The sequence below is a fragment of the Tursiops truncatus genome, chromosome 20 (genome assembly GCF_011762595.2).
Source record: "Tursiops truncatus isolate mTurTru1 chromosome 20, mTurTru1.mat.Y, whole genome shotgun sequence".
In the NCBI taxonomy this organism is placed as follows: Eukaryota; Metazoa; Chordata; class Mammalia; order Artiodactyla; family Delphinidae; genus Tursiops; species Tursiops truncatus.
Window position 1 is genome coordinate 32,745,461 of NC_047053.1, and position 21,484 is coordinate 32,766,944.

Here is a 21,484-nt window from a genome sequence, read left to right on the forward strand (position 1 = left end):
GGAAGAGGGAGACGTGCCCTTGGAGGAGAGAATAGGGGATGGAAACAGTGATGAGGAAGTAGAGAAGCAAATATAGACAGACAATGATAGCTGGAGTTTCAGCTGTGGAGTGGATGGTAGCTGGATTGAAATATGGAGTCAAGGCATAGGTGTGTGACAAGGGGGGGATCCAGTAGTAAGGGAGACGTCTACGGTACTGGAGATAATAACTAGAGAAGTCTTTCATTAGAAAAGAAGAATGTTAGTGGAGGGGTTGGACTTAAATAGGAGTAGCGAGCATTTTTTTCCCATTATTACTGGGGATAAAGCAGAGTAAATGGATACACATATATGGGGATAGAAGAGGAGGACATTTTTGCAAACGTGCAGTTCTTTTCCTAATGAAGGATAGATGAGATAGACGGTGAGACCTGAATGGTGGAAGTTGGAGTGAGAGGTAGATGAGATGGGGAGCTGAAGAAAGATAAGTGGAAATCTTGGTTGTTGGGAGAGTGAATTTTCTGGGGGAAGTGTGGTTAGATTTCCAGGCAGTGTTGAGTGCCTGGGCTGGTCTCAGGGAAAAGGCTGAGGAAGAAACAGAGGACATGAATGGTGATGGATGATGAAAAAGAGAGAGGGTCCATAGATTGGGGTTAAATACTTGTTGGAGGTAGAGGTACTAATGTCAGTGAACTAGAAATCTTACATAGAAATAATGACTCAGGTTTGATAATGCTACAGAAATCATTTTATTAAGAAGAAAGATAATTTTGAAAGCAGTCACCCCATGAGTCCTCAATTGCCACAATTCAACACTTAAACCAAGTTATTTTAGATCCACATCCTGTGATCCTGGGGTCGGTAAGAAAGCACAGCTCTTAGAATAAAGATGACGTTTGGGAACAGTTACTGAAGGAGGCCAAGGTTCAATTATCATCCAAACGCATAGTGAAGTCCTCCTCCTAAAATACAAAGGTAATTATGTCACTTTCCAGAAATTCCTGCTCTTTGCTACCAACCAGCTTTCTCCACAAGTCACCCAGACTTCAGTGAGCAGAGGGGCAGCCGGGGTCCCTTCTGGGCTGGCAAAGGCCAGCAGGGACTCATCCTCCCCTTAAGCAGTTCTCTATCTTATACTCACGGCTCGAACAGCGCGTTGACAAGAGTGTCCACAACCATGGCTGCAGCATTTTTGTCCCAGGGGACAGGATTCATCCCCTGAGCACATTTCAACACAAGCTCCAATCACTCCTGGTGCCAGCTGTGGACAAGTTCCAGGTCTCTGTTCAGCTGAAAAACAAAACAGTCTTGCCAGAACCCAGGCTGGCTCTGTAGAAGGGAGTGGGACCCAGTGCTGAGAGCGAGCGAGCTGAAGTGTCTCACTCCCTGATGGACCTTTAGCCTCTTCCCTTCTGGATGCCCCCAATCTTTCCCCCTTCTAAACCTTGGAGGCACACAGTACTGTTTTGTGTGTGGGAAAACACACTGATGACCAGCAGCTGCAGCATCCTGGGAGAAGAGGAGAGAGCTTTGCCAGTAACCCCCTCCTTTTTGTTCCAGCTGAAACTAGATAATTAAATCCCAGATCACAAACAGAAACAACTTCTCACCAATTCTATGTGCCTTCAGGCACCAATGAACACTGAGTCCCACAGTGTGAAAATCAGACTGGGTACTAACACCACCACCAGCCTTACTTCTAGTATAGGGCTCTGATGACTGCATTTGGAAAGAAATAGTAGATAAAAGACAAAAGACCAGGTTTCAAGTTTTTTGTTTTTGTTTTTGTTTTGTTTAAAGGGAGTTCCCTGCTGGTCCAGTGGTTAGGACGTGGTGCTTTCACTGCTGTGACCCGGGTTCCATCCCTGGTCAGGGAACTAAGATCCCCAATCCAGTATCTAGTGCTACTCAAAATGGGTCCCCTGACCCAGCAGAATCAGCATCCCCTGGGAGCTTGTTAGAAATTCAGATTCTTGGGCCCCACCCCAGACCTACTGAAACAGAAACTCTAGGGTTGGGGCACAACAATCTGGATTTAACAAGCCTTCCCCCGGTCATTCATTTGAAAATATATATTTATTATTTATTTATTTTTGGCTGCATTGGGTCTTAGTTGCGGCACATGGGATCGTTCGTTGCGGTGCCTGGGCTTCTCTCTAGCTGTGGTGTGTGGGCTCCGTAGTTGTGGCGCGCAGGCTTAGTTGCCCCGTGACATGTGGGATCTTAGTTCCCCGACCAGGGATCGAACCGGTGTCCCCTGCATTGCAAGATGGATTCTCAACCACTGGACCACCAAGGAAGTACCCCTCACAAGGTCATTCTTATGTGTGTTGATATGGGAGAACCCCTGCTGTATATCACCCCCCAAAACAGTCTACCCTATTGAGTTAGGGTAGACTGACTAACATGGAAAATGCAGGCTGGATATCACTCTTGTGAATCAAGTGAAATGGTGGTTGACAATTCTCTATTCCATGTTGGGCAGAGATCTCCTTCATCTGTGGGATTTCCTTACATACACCTCTGTCTCCCCCCCACCCCAAAACATCTAAGTGTGGTCCTTGATCCTGAGACCATGTAGAGGTGTGTTAGCGAGCTGTTCCCTGGATGATACACCCAGTCTTAACTCTATAGCCTCCCTAGTTCCCAGACCACTTTGGTTTTTGTTTGTTTTTTTGGCTGTGCCATGCAGCAAGTGGGATCTTAGTTCTCCAACCAGGGATCGAACCTGGGCCCCCTGCACTGGAAGCTTGCAGTCTTAACCACTGGACCACCAGGGAAGTCACTCCCAGGCCACTTTGATGCACCCACCAAACTTACAGCAGCGAAGATCAATCCTAGGCTTGAAGGATCAATCCTAGGGAGTTGAAGGTTCTGTGGGGAAAGAGTACCAGCCAGCCATGGCTGGCAAGAATCCGCCTGGGCAGACGTACATGCTGGTGGACTGAATGAATGGACCTGTGTGTTTCACACCGGTGTGGACGTGTGTTTGGGTGTGAGAGATCAGCTAACTTGTTCATAACCGTGTTCTTTCCAGACCTTGTTGAAGAATAATTTGGTACCTTAACGTTATTTCATTTCTGTTTTAAGAGTATTTCCAGCTTTTTCAAGTTTACAAATACTTCTAAAGCAAGATATTATTAATCTGTCTTCATGGTCTTCTAGACTTGGAAGAATTCTATTCTTTTCTAATTCTCCCAGAGGTTAGTAGTGGCCCCAGTATAGCTGCCTCCTCTCTCTCTGTGCAGCTGGCCTAAGAGCCATTGTCCTGGCAGGGCTAAGCATTCAGTTAGTCAGGGACATGGACAGCTGGGCTTGCAGCGCTTACCTGAGTTTCCTAAGGGTATGCAGACACGGCTACATCCGTTGTTGACACACCAGCTCCCTACAGCGCAGTCCCAGGGTCCTCGGCATTCCTGCACACAATCTACTCGTAGAAAAAATTCAGCTGAAAACTGTTAAGCCTGACAGGATAACAGGGGAGGGCTGTGAGAAGGTTTGTTTGTTTAACCTTTTATCCAATTCAAAAAATATAGACAAGCTATCTACCTATTTTGCACTATATGAAAAGTAGTATGTTTTTATTTTTAAAACAAAAAATACTCAACTATATTAAGTAAAAAGGAAGTTTCTCTTTCCCTCAACCCAACCAGCCCATTTCCCAGGAGATATCTACTATTTCCTGTAGCTCCTTCTGGAATCTTCTCTTGGCTTTTACAAATGTAAGTACAAACACATCAATAACACAGATATATACATACACAATGCGAGTAGATGTTTGTCTGTTAAATTACAAATATGTGGAGTGAGGCTATAGCTTTTTTGGTGTTGAAAGGTGTCTTCATGAGGCAATATAGCAATCTATATCAAAAGCTTTCAAATGTAATTTGGCCATTCTACTTTTAGGAATTTATGCTAAGAAATATGATTTAGCTCAAGGACATTTATCTTGTCCTTGTTATTAAAAAGTAACTCAAAATGATAATTATCTAATTCTATAATAGTAGAAGAAGGCATGGAAAGAAGGCATATCATACTGGAAAACAATGAAGCTTTTTAAAATGTGTGATAGAATTGTGTTTATTGATCAGGGATGGGCTGCAACACCATATCTGTAAAAATCATATATCCTGGATTTTTGTTTGTTTGTTTATATCTCTGTTACTATGAGATCTTTAAGGACGAAGACTTCTCCTTAACTATCTCCCAGCACTCAGCACAGTTCCAGACATGCAGTAACCACAAAACAAACATTTATTCCTTGTTAAAGCTGAAAAAATACATCTGTGTGTGTATGAAACATGGAAGCTTTTATTTTAAAGGTTAACGTGGTTATCTGGGTAATGGGATAATTTATGGATAATAAATTATCCAGTGGATAATTATTATCCGTTGGATAATTTATCTTTTTAATTAGTAGTATTTCTGAGTTTTTTTTACAATGAACATTATTAGTTGTGTAACAAAATAAAAGAAGAAGTTTCTGTGCTCAAAAAGTCAGGACACACAGGTCTGTGACATGCTTTTCCCTCTGGAAGGACAAGCCTGAAAGCAGAGACCCTGGAAATTTACCGTCTAAGGAAGGGAAGTCTGGGCAGAGCTAAGTACACAGTCTCTGTGTTGTGCAGGGTTTGGGGACCTGGGCAGGGCTGTGTGCTCTTATATCCTGGGTCCTGGACTGAAGAGCAGACTCGACTACATCCCCTCTTGATACATTGTTCTCCAGCTCCACAGTCCCAGTCTCCTCGGCAGTGCTCCATACAGATTTCTAACATCAGAAAAGGCTCAGTGAGTTGGTGGAAATGTAAATTGGTACAGCTGCTGTGGAGAACAGTGTGGAGGTTCCTCAAAAAACTAAAAATAGAACTACCACACGACCCAGCAATCCCACTACTGGGCATATATCGGGAGAAAAACATGGTCCGAAATGATACATGTACCCCAATGTTCATTGCAGCACTGTTTATAATACCCAAGACATGGAAGCAACCTAAACGTCCATCGACAGAGGAATGGATAAAGAAGATGTGGCACATATATACAATGGAATATTACTCAGCCATTAAAAACAGTGAAATGCCATTTGCAGCAACATGGATGGACATAGAGGTTGTCATACTGAGTGAAGTAAGTCAGACAGAGAAAGACAAATATCGTATGATATTGCTTTTATGTGGAATCTAAAAAGAAATGATACAAATAAATGTATTTACAAAACAGAAATGGACTCACAGACTTAGAGAATGAATTTATGGTTACCAGTGGGGGAAGGGTGGAGGGAAGGGATAGTTAGGGAATTTGGGATTGACATGTACACACTGCTATATTTAAAAAGGAAAACCAACAGGGACCTACTGTATAGCACAGGGAACTCTGCTCAATATTATGTAGAAACCTAAATGGGAAAAGAATATGAAAAAGAATAGATACATGTATATGTATAACTGAATAACTTTGCTGTACATCTGAAACTAACACAACATTGTTAATCACCTATACTCCAATATAAAATAAATTAAAGAAAAAAGAAAAAGAATAAAAGCCTCAGTGAACACAAAGAAGCCTTAGGTATGGGTATCTGGAAGCTACCATACACATGGCGGAGATTAGGCAATGGACCCACTTATACATGGCATATATCACACAGTGTAATGGAGAATGAAACAGGACATATAAAAATAAGTATATATTAGCATATTCATAGAGGACATTGAAATAATGTTTACCCAACAATCAATGGTGATTATTCAAAGGGGATAGAACTGTAGGCAGATTTAGCCCTTTTTGTTTAGTCTATGACATTTTAATTTTGGCAAGAAATGTGTAACTTTAACAAACAAAGGAACATACATTAAGAAAATAAAGAAAATTCAGAGAAATGAGCTTCAGCTTTTTGGCCAAAGCTGTTGATGAGCAGAAAAACAGAAGGATTTTCATACTCACAGAGCAATTCCTATGTGTGACAGTTGCACACACAAGAAAGAGTTGTTGAGCCATAATGTATCGTTCCCATTTAAGAAATGAGGAACTAGGAGCTCAGAGAACATAAATGACTCGCCCACGGTTGGGGCTTGTGAGCGGTGGTTCTGGGGTTGGAACCCGGGAGGACCTGGCCCCAAAGTCCATATTGAATCAATACCTTCTCTGTGATTCCCCAACAGACACATATGCCCTCGTGGCTTCTTGGATTGGTTCTGCTGGGGCCTCATATGCCTGAGGGTCCAATGTGTCTTTTGGGAGGCACAATGACTTTTTTGGGGGGCGGGGGAGGTTAATGGTCAGCCCATAAACACTTGAGGAACAGGGCTTCCCTGGTGGTCCAGTGGTTAAGACTCTGCGCTTCCAATGCAGGGGGCCTGGGTTCGATCTCTGCTCAGGGAACTAGATCCCTCATGCCACAGCTAAGAGTTTGCATGCCGCAACTAAAGATCCGCATGCCACAACTAAAGATCCCGTGTGCCACAACGAAGACACAACGCAGCCAAATTAATTAAGTAATTTAAAACAAACAAACACTTGAGGAACTATGCTCATCCCTGACCTCCCAGGCATCTGTTGCAGACCAGTGTAACCTTTTCCATGCTGACCACCACTGCACCTACAAAGATGGCTTTCCTCTCCTAGGTGTACAGGGTGGCATTCTACCTACATGGTTCCCAGTTCAGGCCTCTCTCACCAAGGAAATGGTGCTGGTTCTCAGCCTCCCAAATCCTGGTGCCTCCTGAGGTCTCTTGCTGTTTGTGACACCATCACAGATGCACTGCCAGCAGCCAACACCAGGGGTTTCCAGTGGCTCAAGCCCACCACGTGGCTAACTCTATTGCCTCCTCTTCCCTTCCTTGGGATTAGAGGGATGAAGGTACCACATACTTCTTAGAAAGGTAGAGGAGTAATTGATCAAAGGCTCATTGAGCAAAAGCCACCTTGTGTCACTGAAACTGTGAAACCGAGTGACGTGAAGAAACCATTAAAGTCTCCGGATCCAGGATGAAGTCCCTCTGTCATCCTGACTGCAGCAGAAGCACAGCCTGGTCCTTTCCTTGGCAGTGAAGCTGAGGGTGTGCTTGCAAGGTGCTCATTGTAACCAGTGGCCTTTTGGTTCAAAAGAATGTCTCCTCTTTAAGTGACCTGACTGATTTTGCTACTTGTGATTTTAGAGTCACGTATCAGTATCAAGACCTTAATTATCACCAACTTACATATAAAGAAACCATATTGGGCAGGAAAAAATTCAGCCTGAGGGAGCAAAGGTTTGGTCTGGGGCACTGCCTGAGGGCAAATTTGGGGAACAATTGGGGGTGTAACTTGTTAGAGGACTTCTCAAATTTTCTTCTTATCCAGCTGTGCAGAGAATTGAGCAGAAACGTTGCGAGGAAGATTGCGGGGTGGGGGGATGGTGCCCTGAAAGAGTGAGGCAAATTAAAGAGAATGTGCAACCAAAGCCTTTTCAGGGGATGGGGACTGGGGCCACCCTGCTGTGTGCCCCAGAAGCAGAGAGCAAGAGAAGGAAGTGTCAAATCCCAGCAGCCTGCAGGGAAACTGACACCATTGATCAACAGTGAGACTGACATCCCTGTGGCTTTGGGAAACCAAGCTAATGTAGGCACCAGCTCACCCCCAGTGAGTCTGGCTGGGAGTCCTTGGGTTGGGGCTCTGGTCAGAGGTCCCCAGACCTGATGGGAGGAGAGTTCAGGCCCTAGGTTTCCAGCTCCTGGCTCCTGTCTTGAGGACGGTATAACCCCTGCATGCACTTATTCTCTGGTCTGGTGGGACTGTTTCGTGAATGAGTTCATCTCCTGTAAGATTTCCAGAGCTTTCACGTCAAAGGAAGAAAAGAACAAATAATCTCTGCAACAACTCTGCCAGTTGAGCCAGTGCACAAACACCGGCTTCCTGTAGCATCTATTTCTTCTCCAGGATAGATTCCTCATTTGAAATGTGGAGTTTCTTACACAAATAATTTGAAAGTAGAGGCTGATCATATCCAACAAACTATGTGCCCAAGCTAAGAGTCTCATCTGTTCTTTTCCGATTTTCTTTTTTTTTTTTTTTTTTTTTTGCGGTACGCGGGCCTCTCACTGTTGTGGCCTCTCCCGTTGCGGAGCACAGGCTCCAGACGCGCAGGCTCAGCGGCCACGGCTCACGGGCCCAGCTGCTCCACGGCATGTGGGATCCTCCCGGACCGGGGCACGAACCCGTGTCCCCTACATTGGCAGGTGGACTCTCAACCACTGCGCCACCAGGGAAGCCCCACCTTTTCCGATTTTTATTTCATTTTTTTCTTCTGGGTGACCTGAATTAAATTAGCCAGGTTTAGGAGGAAAAGAGGGCAGAGGAGGAGTGGATGCTAAGATTCTTTTTGCTTGTCCCAGCTCCCATGAGTTCTGCCACAGGGCGGCCCCATGCAATGAGTCACTGGTTTTCTGAGCACATCTGCTTCTCCAGATGTTTATACTGTGAAAAACGCGTTAAGGAAACCTAACTCAAAATAGGAGCGAGGAAACCACGAAGGAAGGGCTCTCATGCAGGTACCACTCATGGCAGCTTGCGTCCTCCAGCAGGAAAGAGGAAGATTTCCTGTTGGCTGCCGGCCAGGAGCCGCCCTCGCCTGCAGCCAATGAGAAGCTACCACCACTTCAGACTCTCACTTTCCTCCAATGAACTGCTGCACGAAACAACCCCTCCCAACTTCCTCCTGTCCTCTGTAAAAGCACGCTCTCCTTTGTTCTCCAGACTTGCCGGTGGTTTGCCACATTTTCCTTTCTCCAATTGCAACTCCTCTGCTATTCTCGAATAAACTCAATTTTGCTGGCTGAATTGCTTACCTTTTTCTTTTAAAAGGCTGACACTACTATATACATTCATATATTTCATTTAATCCTCACACGATGCAGTAACGGAGATAACATTTTCTGGGTTTCCCTGATGAGGAAACTGGGGGTTAAAAATATTACATACATTTCCCCAGTGTCCACAGAGCAACGTTTTGAAATAAAGTCCTAAGCCCATGTGGTGTTGCCTCCTACTTAACAGTATTTCCTGTTACTCCGTTCTTTTCCCTACCATTAATTTTTTTAAAAAATTATGTGCTAGGGTCAGGGCCAAATACATGATCTACTTTAGCACATTTAGTCCTCACCATACCCTCTGCAATAGGTGTTGACCCATGTTGCAGCAGAGGAACTCGAGGTTAAGTAACTTGCCCTAAACCCCACTTTGGTGAGCTGCAGAGGTGGGATTTGAAGGCTCCGGAGCCCTGCCCTGCACCTCCCACTCTGCCAGGCACGGAGCCGGCATCAATCTTGACTTAGCCACTCACTGGTTTTATAACCACAAGCAATTCACAGTCACTTTAACCCGAGAAACCTCAGTTTCTTCATTCAGGCATAATAAGGAGGTACAGAAAATCTAGTGAGAAAAACCAGCATTGAGGTATTGCTTAGAATAGCAACAGTAAACAAGATAACAAAACAAAATCCCACCTGAAATGTCCACTAGAAGGTGATTTACTGAGGTGATGTAGTATATTCTATATGGTGGGATACAGTAAATTAAATTTATTAAATTTAATAATTAAATATGTGAAATCAAGTAAAATGAAATATATTGTGTTGACAGTGAAAGATGCTCCCAACAAAACTTAAGTGACAAAAAAGTATTTATGGAATGGCTTTTCTGGGTTAAAAATATAATAATAGTAAATATCATTAATATTTATATAAATACAGATAATAAGTATAATGCTGTGGAAGTGTTCATTATTTTCTAGACAGTCAAAATATTATGATTATATAAGCATACCATATATATATATATAATGATCATCATACGATAATCATAGTATATACATATATACACATATATAGGCTCATCAGTAGTTTCTGACTTTTATGTAATGAGCTTCACTTGGAGAAAAAAAAAGGGAAATGATTAAAGGTCTTTTTAAGGGGTATTGATTAATGACATGCTGGGCACATGGCTCTCTCACCTGTTTTCCCCCTGTAAGGGCAAGAGTGGAGGAAGAGCCCCCAGGAACACTGATGGGTTTCTGTCCCATTTCTGATCAGCAGCACAGTTTTGGAAAGGCCAGGCAGGGCTAACCCTGGCACAGCTGGCTGGGGAATCAGGCGGGGCTCCTGGTCTTACCTCCTCTGGAGGAGCCGTGGCAGACTTTCCTACAGCCCTTCTGCGTGCACCATTTCCTGGCTCCGCAGTTCCAGTTTTTCCAGCACCGGATCTCACAGTGGCCTGCCAGAGAAGATACATCAAAAACTTAGGGCTTCCCTGGTGGCGCAGTGGTTGAGAATCTGCCTGCTAATGCAGGGAACACGGGTCCGAGCCCTGGTCTGGGATGATCCCACATGCCGCGGAGCAACTAGGCCCATGAGCCACAACTACTGAGCCTGTGCATCTGGAGCCTGTGCTCCGCAACAAGGGAGGCCACGATAGTGAGAGGCCCGCACACCGCAATGAAGAGTGGGCCCCGCTCGCCACAACTAGGGAAAGCCCTGGCACAGAAATGAAGACGCAACACAGCAAAAATAAATAAATAAATTTAAAAAAAAACAAAACAAACTTAAGTCTCAGGAGCAGGTACTAGGAAGGGGCTGGAGCACAGAATGAACGGAGCCCTTCCTACGAGGTAGCATCTACATTTTATCACTTTAACAAATTATGTAATTTATAAAATGTCTACTATTGCAAAAAAGTTCACAATCTGAATAGAACTTTACAGTTTAAAGAATGCTTTCACAATGTACATGATGTAATGAGATGATATTACTCCGAGATGTTGATTCAATGTATCTTTTGTTCCCAATTCTTCCTAGTTTCTGGCTGCCCATTGCCCTCCCCCGCCCACAACTCATTGAGTTAATGGCAGCCCCTGCTTCGTGGGGAGGGCACATCAGCCTGGAATAAAGGGGCCAGGGCTCGGCAGTGAGTTTCAAATTAGGCTTTGTTGAATTAGACAACAACAGGCTCTGCTAAAAGAGAAAAATTTTTCGAAATTTCAGAAGCGCCTTTTAACACACACAAGGCTTAGAGCTCTGAGCAGAGAGAAGATGCTGGACATGATGTGAATTCTCATTCCATAGAAAAGGGGAAAGTCCTTCTGGTCAATGAGGAAGATGGGGGGAGGGAGGAGGTATAAGAAGGAAGGAAGGAGAGGGCGGGGAGGGAGAGAGAGAGGGAGGGAGGAAGAGGAGAGGAAAGGGAGAGAATATGAAAACAAATGTTCATAACCTTGACCTTTTCATTTCACTCCTAAGAAATATATTCTACAGGAAACATTTCCACCTATGGACAAAAATATAAAATCACGTTCATTACAGCAACCTGGGCAACAGCAAAAACTGTCACGCAAATAGAATGACGACCAAAAGGGAATTGGTTAAATGAATTATAGTAAACTTATTCATTAGTCATCACATAATCCAAAAAGAATGAGATGTATTTGTGTGGACATGGAAAGATGTCCACAATTTATGTTAAATTTTAAAAGATGTATGTCATGCATAATAGGATACTTTATACAAGAGAATAGGATATATTCTAATTTATGCAAATGGCCACAACAGAGGGCTTTCAATATGCCCTTTCAATATGCTTCACAGGCAGACCTGGGCTCTCCCTCATTATCTATGTGGCCACAAGAAAGTCATTTCACTGCTGTATGCCTCAGTTTCCTCATCTGTATAACAGTGATATTTGTTACTACTGTACCTCTGAGATTTAAAAGCAATAATCTCAGGACCTGCCTGGCAAATAGCAGGAGCTCAGAATGTGATGTTTCTTCCCAGAGTGACTGTGTATCTGTCAGGGAATTAGTTAGTGCATAAGGTTGGTAAATCCTTCTAGACACCACATATTGTCAAATAGTACACGCTGCTGGTTTTTCAAACACACGTGGAACCTATTGTACCCAATAAATTACAAAACAGTTTAATAGAATCACTGAGTTAACTGGATAATCAACCATCGTGTGGGTTGCCTGACATTTTTTACATAATTACATTGTCCTCATGGGGTGATTTTGAAAATATGAATCAAAACGCTTAAAGGTATTCAGGGCTGTGGGTTTGATTGAAGACTTGTTAATTGTCCTCCAAACAGAGACACAGGTGATAATAGCGGAGGGCCTGTGGCGAGGCTGGGATTCAATTGGAGATTTTTGGACTCTGGACATCCTGTTTTTTCACAGTCACATGAGGGTGATGCTCCCTTTCGATGAAGGGCACCTTCAGAAATGGGGCATTTCTGGCTCTCATGCTCCCAGGGACTTTTTCTATCATTTAGTGAGCCCTTGTTATTGTGCCAGCTCTAGGCAAGTGAGTCACATCTGTGATCTCATTTATTTGTCACAAGGTCTCTAGGAGGTAGGTCTTCGTAATCCCCATGTACAGAAACTGAGGCTCTGGGAGCTCGAGCAAATTGCACAAGACCACAGAGACAGAAAAAAGCTGACACAGAATCTGCTAAGTCTGATTCCAAGGAAAGATTTCAAAAGAAGCTTCCTCGTTACTGCTCCCAGGTCTCTGTGGCGCTAGCATTTGTATCCACCCACGAACCAGGACAGTGATGACAGCCCCAGGAATAGCTGCTCCCATCAGAAGCCCTTCTCAGGATGGGGCTATGGGTCCTGGCTAAGGGAAGGGAGGGGAGATGTGGAGGAAGGCCAGGTAGCCGGCCAGACACGGGGAAATCCCTCTGGGACAGGACCCACTTGCTCCGGTTGGGACTTACAGGAAAAAGACAGAACCATATGCAAAGATGCTGGGTCATTTGTCCTTAGCGTTTCTGTGCCCTGAGGAAATGAATGAAGAAAGAGGCAGAAGTGGGCAAATGGTGACTCTTGAAGGGTACTTCCTGCAGGGAGGGTGTATGAAAATGTTCTGGGTTTTTTCAAGTTAAAGAGACTGGCTTTGCCATGTATCGACAGGTCATGTCACCTTTCTGAGCCCCAGTTCCCATGTCTATGAAATGAGCATGACACTACAACTTAAAAAGATGTTATGAGAAATCAAGGCATGCACACTTCCCCCTCATCCACTCTAGCCAGGGCTGCCACGTGTGGTTTTACAGGTTGTGAGCCACACAATTATGTCTGCTGACAGGATGGGTGGGACTGTAATACATCTCAACCTCATTTCTGAAGTCCTCCGCCCAGAGGGAGAGGCAACTTTTCCATAATGGATAAAGGCGTTTGTTTACCAAACTGGACTCTGTCTGGTGTAAGGGGCCTTTTTCTAGTTCTCCCAAAAGTGTCATTTGAGCTAGTGGTGGTCTCCATCCAGCCTGTCATGACTGCCTGTTTTTCGACACAGGCTGCTGCCGTAAAGATTTCTCTCACCCTCTGTAGGTTTGAGGCTATGGTTTTCCTGTGTGGAACCAAGCCACCCCTTAGTACAAATTGGGAGACAATTGTAGGCAGGAAAATCTAATGGGACTCCCTTTGCTCTGGGAATAGGGGAGATATAAACCCTGGCAGAGATGAGAGAAAGGAAAAAATCTTTCATTCATCCCTTTAAGAGAAGGGGCCTTTGGCAACCAGGGGTCTTGGTCTTTCCTGAGTCCCTGGCTGCCTCTGAGATTTTAAAGGTTAATAGAATTTGGAAGGTCCAACCCCCAGTCTGACCCTCAACCTCCAGTCCATGTCACAAGCACCTAAGGAAACCAGAGCTGCGACCTAGAGCCAGGGAGTGATGTAGCGGCCCAAGCTCCTGGGGCCAGGTTCTAAGCCTTGTACATGTCAGGCAGGACCAGACCGCAGGGTTAATGCATACGGTTAGCAAGTCCCCATGAAACCCATACATTGTCTATAAAATGATTAAGTGTTGTGCTACTCTTTTCAAATATAAGCACAGACAGCTGTAAATAATAGCATAAACTTCCATTTAGTGGCATTACTGAGTCCATTAGGCATGGTGTCCTTATGCATGTTACATACTAAAAGCTCCGTTATGTTACGTTTTAACCTTTTTAATGTTTTCAAAGGGTCCTTATGAGGCAATTTGGAAATACGTATTTAAGCCTTAGAAATAGGTGGCGCTCTGAGCTTTACTAACGACTTGTCTACGGGTCCACAGAGAGGAGACCCAAGCTCACAAAACGATCTCACAGCCAGTAAGCGGCCGAGCCTAAAGCCAAGAGAATGTCTGTCTGACTCCAGGCCCTGAAAGCTTCACCTCCACATGGTGCTAATGCTCCCTCTTGACCAAGGGAGCCTCGGGGAAGGTGTATATCTGGCACCAACCCTTCACTTGTTTCTTGGCCACCGTTTATTGAGCACTTGCTAAGTGCCAGGCACCGGGCTAAGTATTTAGCACAACCTCATTCACTCTTTAGAATGACCCTGTGAGGTACGAACTATTATCACCGTTTTAGGATGAGTAACGTGCACCCAACTCAGAGCTAGGAAAAGGAGGGGCCAGGGTTCAAATGGGGTCTGTGCGGCTTCAGATCTCCTCGTTACACTGGACGGCTGCCAAGGCTCTGTGGAGCTAGCAGCCGTGCTCTCCCACGAACCAGGACAATGATGTCAGCCCCAGGAATAGCCTTCCCCATCAGAAACCCTCACTGCCTCCTCCTGTGGCTCCCCAGGGAGGGGCTGTGAGAGTCAGGAGGGGAGTCGCAGGGGAAGTCCAGTCAGCCAGCCAGAGGTGGGGAAACCCCACTGGGACAGAGGTGGCTTGCTCCAGTTGGCTTTGCAGGGAACAGGACAAGGTGGTCTGAGCAGGATGGAGATCTAAGTGGGGAGCATGGCCACGAGAACGAGTCAGAGTGTGGCCAGTTAGCTGACACACACTTGTGGTCACTCCATACAAAGAGGTGGGGTGGGGTTTTTTCTTATAGTTTGAATGTGGATGAAAGTACAGAACCATGTGGATAACGTCCCCTCATTATTATTTCTTCGGGAGGCAGCGTGGTGTGCTGGGAAGTACTCTAGCTTTGGATGTGAAGAGATCACCTCTGCCATTTATTAACTGCCTGATATGGGATGAGCACATAATCTCTCTGAGACTCAGTTTCCAAGCACTTGAAATACGGGTAATAATATTTACTTCAAAAATGTGTAATGAACATTAAATGCAAAAGTGAGATTTACAGACATTTCCACCTCATCAGTTCTAGCCAGTACTGCTGTGTTGATTGGGTAGGTCATGCACTAGACAGTGATAGCCAGCAGATGGCGACAGGTTAGCTAACACCATAGACTTAGCTCCTGAGCCAGGCGCTCAGGCTCTGCCTTCCCTGGAGCTGGAGAAGGACAGGGATCTTTAGTGAAAGTTGGGGGCACTGTTAAGGCACTTTTTGGTGTCACTGTTTGCAGTGTGATCCAAGTGACTTAAGGAAGAGGGTGCAAAGGAAAACATAAACAAGATGAAAAGACAACCCTCAGAATGGGAGAAAATATTTGCAAATGAAGCAACTGACAAAGAATTAATCTCCAAAATTTACAAGCAGTTCATGCAGCTCAGTATCAAAAAACAAACAACCCAATCCAAAAATGGGCAGAAGACCTAAATAGACACTTCTCCAAAGAAGATATACAGACTGCCAACAAACGCATGAAAGGATGTTCAGCATCACTAATCATTAGAGAAATGCAAATCAAAACTACAATCAAAACTACCTCCCCCGCAGTCCATTGCCTTCCAATGCAGGAGGCATGGGTTCAATCCCTGGCTGGGGAACTAAGATCCCACATGCCGTGGGGTGTGGCCAAACACTTAAAAACAAAAAACAAAAAAAACTACCTCACATGGGGTGGGAGGGAGGGTGATACAAGAGGGAAGAGATATGGAGACATATGTATATGTATAACTGATTCACTTTGTTATAAGGCAGAAACTGATGCACCATTGTAAAGCAATTATACTCTAATAAAGATGTTAAAAAAAAAAAACTACCTCACACCAGTCAGAACGGCCATCATCAAAAAATCTACAAACAATAAATGCTGGAGAAGGTGTGGAGAAAATGGAACCCTCTTGCACTGTTGGTGAGAATGTAAATTGATACAGCCACTATGGAGAACAGTATGGAGCTTCCTTAAAATACTAAAAATAGAACTACCATATGACACAGCAATCCCACTACCAGGCGTATACCCTGAGAAAACCATAATTCAGAAAGAGTCAGGTACCACAATGTTCATTGCAGCACTATCTACAATAGCCAGGACATGGAAGCAACCTAAGTGTCCATCGACAGACGAATGGATAAAGAAGATGTGGCACATATATACAATGGAATATTACGCAGCCATAAAAAGAAATGAAATTGAGTTATTTGTAGTGAGGTGGATGGACCTAGAGTCTGTCGTACAGAGTGAAGTAAGTCAGAAAGAGAAAAACAAATACCGTATGCTAACACATATACACGGAATCTAAAAAAAAAAAGGTTCTGAAGAACCTAGGGGCAGGACAGGAAAAAAGACGCAGACGTAGGGAATGGACTTGAGGACACAGGGAGGGGGAAGGGTAAGCTGGGACAAAGTGAGAGAGTGGCATGGACATATATACACTACCAAATATAAAATAGATAGCTAGTGGGAAGCACCCACATGGCACAGGGAGATCAGCTCAGTGCTTTGTGACCACCTAGATGGGTGGGATAGGGAGGGTGGGAGGGAGACGCAAGAGGGAGGAGATATATGTATATGTATAACTGATTCACTTTGTTATACAGCAGAAACTAACACACCATTGTAAAGCAATTATACTCCAATCAAGATGTTAAAAAAATAAAAATTAAAAATTAAAATAAAAATAGAGGGCTTCCCTGGTGGCGCAGTGGTTGAGAGTCTGCCTGCTGATGCAGGGGACATGGGTTCGTGCCCCGGTCCGGGAAGATCCCACATGCCGCGGAGCGGCTGGGCCCGTGAGCCATGGCCGCTAAGCCTGCGCATCTGGAGCCTGTGCTCCGCAAAGGGAGAGGCCACAACAGTGAGAGGCCCATGTACCGCAAAATAATAATAATAAAAATAAAAATAGAAAAAGAAAAGGAAGAGGGTGGACAGGAATCACGGTAAGGTGAGAAAAAGAAAAATATATATTTGGTTCATTCTTTAGTTTCCTCATCTGTAAAATGGACGTAAGATGAATACCTATATCTTTCATACCTAAAGTGCTCAAGATTAAACAAAATAATGTATTTTGAAAAAGATCTGGCACAGAGAATTTGCCAAATATGTGTTTTTCACTTTTTTCCCATCATGTGGGATGCCAACTTATGGCAAAGGATCTTTGAAACATTCCCTAAAAACATTTCATAAACATCTTTGAAGTTGTTTTTAAGTTGCATGTAATTTAAAATTAAAATATACCTGTAAGGCCAACTGGCCCGAGGCAGGGGAACACAATCAGATTCACAGGTTGCATCAGAACGAAATTCTCCGGACCACCCAGTTCCAGAAACTGCCCTGGAGACATTCCACACCACCCAGTTCCAGGAACTGACCTGGGGACTTTGCACTCCGCCCAGCCTTCCCGTCTTTCGAGGGGCGGGACTAACGGTCCCCCAGGATACCCGAAAAGACCACCAAATAAGGAATACCCTGCGCCCTCCCAGATTCACCACACCCCTTTCCCTTCTTCCCCTATAAAATCTTGCCCAACCCTCGCCCGGGTGCGACTTCTCTGGCTCCTTTCTCTCGGACCAGTGAACCTCGCCCGGGAGCGCTCCCTAATAAAGCTCACTTGAAGCTTTCCTCTGTTTCGCGGTGCCGTTTGTTAAGATCCGACCTTACAATACCCAGCATTTTGAAGTTTATGAAACTTTTTGACATAAACAATACATCCTCACAAACGCAAATTGGCCAAGTATCTTTGGATTTAAAAAAACATGCATGCCCTTTGAGTCAGCAATATCATTTCTAGCAATGTTTCCTAAGGAAATAATCAAGTTATAAACGGAACGATTTAGTTTCAAGGGAACCCTTTGATAGTAAAATATTAGAGAAGTTTAAAAGCCCATTGGTCAAGAAGTAGTAAACAAAATGTGGTACATTCACAGTAAAAATGCTTTGATGTCTTTGAAAAAAATAGAGTTGTAGAAATATGTCCATGCTTGTAGCAAGCTATTCACTACATATTATTGAGAGTAAAAAGAAAAGTTTAAAGATGTTTGTTCGTGGAGTGTGATGCCATGATTATTTGGCACCATACCCCCTGAATATATTTGTGGAAGGATAACATACACGTAACCATGTTTACCTCCTAGTAATAAGATTACAGGCACATCTTGCCATCATTTTGTTCCGTAGTTCCTGACTTTTCTGTAATAAATACGTATTCCTTGTGAAAAATTAAATGAGATTCTTTTTTTTTTTAGGATTCTCATACTTGAAAATGTTGGGATAAATGTTCTGAGACCAACCTTTCCCTCAAAGGGCAAGAACAGAGGGACACCTCAGGCATTCGGGTGTGTTTCTCTGGGTGATCACACAATTGTGCAAGTTCAGGTAACACCAAGCTCTTAATTCTCCCAGGATAGGCTGGGGTGGAGAAAGTCAGGGCTCACCTTTATTAGTCTGTGGGGCGCAGATACGTGCACAGCCAACCTCCACGCATTCTTTTCCTTCTTCACAGTCCCAGTCTCCTGAACACTCATTCATACAGATCGCTGGCGAGAGGAAAGACACAGTTAGAAGCTTTGAAGTCTTACGATTAGAAAATAAATACTCTCAATGCCTTTACAATATCTTTCAAAAACCATCAGTTCCCTAGAAATAAATCTAACCAATTATGTGCAGAAAACTACACTATATTACTAAGAAAAAAATTTAACTGTCTTATAAATGGAGACAGACGTCATGTTCATGGATGAAAAGATTCAGTGTTATAAAGAAACAAGTTTCCCCCAAAATTGAAATTTAATATAATCCCAGTAGAAATCGTAGAAGGAGTTTTCACAAAAATGGATAAGCTGATTCTAAAAGTTTACATGTAAGTTTCCCAAACCAACAATAATCAAAATAAGGATCAAGACAATTTTAAACAAAGTTACAGGATTTCAGTGTGGTTGGATTAATGCAACATGGACTGTCCATGTGAAAAAAAGGAACTTGTCCCCTACCTTACACCACACTACAAACTCTGTTCCAAATGGGTTATAGACCGAAGTGAAAGGTAAAGCAATAAAGCTTCTAGAAGATACTATAATAGATAGCTTCATGATCTCAGGATAGGCAAATATTTCTTAAATATTACAAAAATATTGCTGACCATTAAACTAGATAGGTAGATGGAACCTCATTAAAATAAGGAACTTTTCTTCATTGAATGACACCATTAAGAGAGTGAAAAGAAAAGCTACATTGGGAGAAAATGTTTATAATACATATATACAACAAACAACTTGTATCCAGAATCCCTTACAAATCAGTAGTAACAATTGATAACCTAATAGAAAAATGGGCAAGAGGATTGAACAGACACTTCACAAAGGAGAAAGTTAGAAGTTGTTACAAAAAAATAACGTCAGATTTTGGGAAGGTGGTTTTAATTGTGTAGGTTGGCATAATTTTTGAATCTTCTATAATTTCCCCTTAAAAACACACAGAGCAATCAAAATAGCAAAATTCAAAACACATAGACAACAAAACTGCGGAACAAGGTATCCCCTCAAACTCCACAATATGAGTGGATGGAAGGAGACAAACCACTGTCACCTACCACACCAGTGAGACATTTGCATCTGTGCAGAAATCCGCAGGAAGCAATGAGGTGACTGATGGAGAAGACTGGGGTCATTTTCCCATGGGAACTTCCTGAGGAATGTACTAGAGACTGATCGCCAGCCAACCAAAGTACTGGAGAGGCATCAAAACGGGGACTAGTAAGGCCATTAGATATATACTTACAGTAGAATTCAGACTTAATAATGGTCTATGGAAAGAGTCTATGAAGTAGCTATATGTTTTGACAATATACCTATTAAAAATCAGGGAGGCGGAAGGAAAGAACATAGGAAAAGCAGAGTAAGCTTGATAAGTACCTTAACATGATTAAGTGGGAATGAAAGGATATTGCTTAAAATCAGCTGCTGGGGGTAGGGGAGTGTGGAGGAAGGAAAGAAGGAAATTAGCTAATTTCATTATGACTATCACTCATAGCAGGAAACCTATAGGTAATAATAAAAAAAAAGGAGGACCAAGGGTGGTACTCTAAGGTCTTAGTTTAAGGTAACTAATAGAACAAAAAACGAAACCCTTTCTAAATGCAAAACATATAGTAAGAGGGAGGGGAAAGGAGAGAGAGAGATTACACAAATAAAATAGATTATATAACAAAAGACTATGTATCTAACAAAGATATCTGCAACAGTAAATAAAATAACAACCAAAATGGTAGGATAAACCACACGTATCTCTTTTAGAGACACAGATCAGATCCAACCCAATCTGATAAGGGGAATGGGAATCGCAGGGTGACGGCTCATTTAGATCAAAGGAAATGCATCTGATCAAGGCTGAATCTCCACTCTGCAGTGGGGACACGGCAGCTTCCGTGCCAAACCATCCCCAGGTCTAACACTGGGCTCTGTGCCTTCTCTGCTCTCAGGGAGGATCCCCTCAGCAACCTCACCTCCGAAAGTAGGTCTCGCAGTATAGGCCACCTCCAGCCCCCTGACGATGAAAGCCACCAGAACAAAGATGGTGCCTGTCTTCATGTTGAACTTTATGTGATGCAAGGGCAGAGCCCAGCCCCATTTTATACTCTCAGTGTCACCAGAAAGGAGGGTGGGGCGGGAGGAAGAAGATCTGGAAGAGTATCAGAATATAAGCCCTCAAGGGAGTGCCCTCAGATGTTCTAGTTTCCTTGATTTCTGCTTTCTCAGATCAGGGAATGGTTTCTTGGAGACGCAGATACCTAATGGGAGAGCTCGGGAACATTTTTTAGCCCTTCATTCATTGCTTCATCACAGCTTGCCCCTGGTTTCCCTAGTGCCCTTGGGAACTGTGGTCAAAGAAAAGAATTTTCTTTGTGTAAATTAGAATTTCAGAGTGCGAGCTTACATTACGAAACCAGGTGCTGTTTGTCAGGGCCCATCTGGGGTGTCCTGCAGGACCGGTTACACAAGGATGGTGAATGTGTGCTTTGAGTGGTTCCCAGGGCTGAGGGTGGAACCACAATGGTAGTGATGTATAAAGATCACAAGCTGGGACTTCCCTGGTGGCGCAGTGGTTAAGAATCTGCCGGCCAAGGCAGGGGACATGGGTTCGAACCCTGGTCCGGGAAGATCCCACATGCCACAGAGCAACTAAGCCCGTGCGCCACAGCTACTGAGCCTGCGCTTTAAAGCCTGTGAGCCACAACTATGGAAGCCCGTGAGCCTACATCCCGTGCTCCACAACAAGAGAAGCCACCGCCATGAGAAGCCCACGCAGTGCAACAAAGAGTAGCCCCTGGTCGCCGCAACTAGAGAAAGCCCGCGCACAGCAACAAAGACCCAATGCAGCAAAAAAAATGAATAAATAAATAAATAAATTTAAAAAAAT

The 21,484-nt window shown here is 43.8% G+C and overlaps 1 protein-coding gene across 4 annotated transcripts; it reads right to left on the minus strand.

Annotated features, from left to right (window-relative positions):
- Positions 1-704: 704 nt before the first annotated feature.
- Positions 705-20,728, minus strand: LOC101339245 (WAP four-disulfide core domain protein 2-like). Of its 4 annotated transcripts, XR_002178417.3 has the most exons (7): positions 20,571-20,728; positions 18,505-18,606; positions 10,126-10,227; positions 4,552-4,747; positions 3,308-3,443; positions 1,121-1,269; positions 705-941 (listed from the first exon to the last, which is right to left on the minus strand). XR_002178417.3 is itself a non-coding variant. In XM_019945313.3 (6 exons), the coding sequence occupies exons 1-6, from the start codon at positions 20,653-20,655 to the stop codon at positions 906-908; spliced, it is 573 nt and encodes a 190-aa protein (XP_019800872.1). In that variant the 5' UTR covers positions 20,656-20,727; the 3' UTR covers positions 705-905. The 4 variants fall into 4 exon arrangements, 3 of the variants coding, with proteins under 3 accessions (XP_019800872.1, XP_019800874.1, XP_019800873.1); XM_019945313.3 differs by lacking the exon at positions 4,552-4,747 and having other exon boundaries at positions 3,308-3,406; positions 20,571-20,727; XM_019945315.3 differs by lacking the exons at positions 4,552-4,747; positions 10,126-10,227 and having other exon boundaries at positions 3,308-3,406; positions 20,571-20,727.
- Positions 20,729-21,484: the final 756 nt, after the last annotated feature.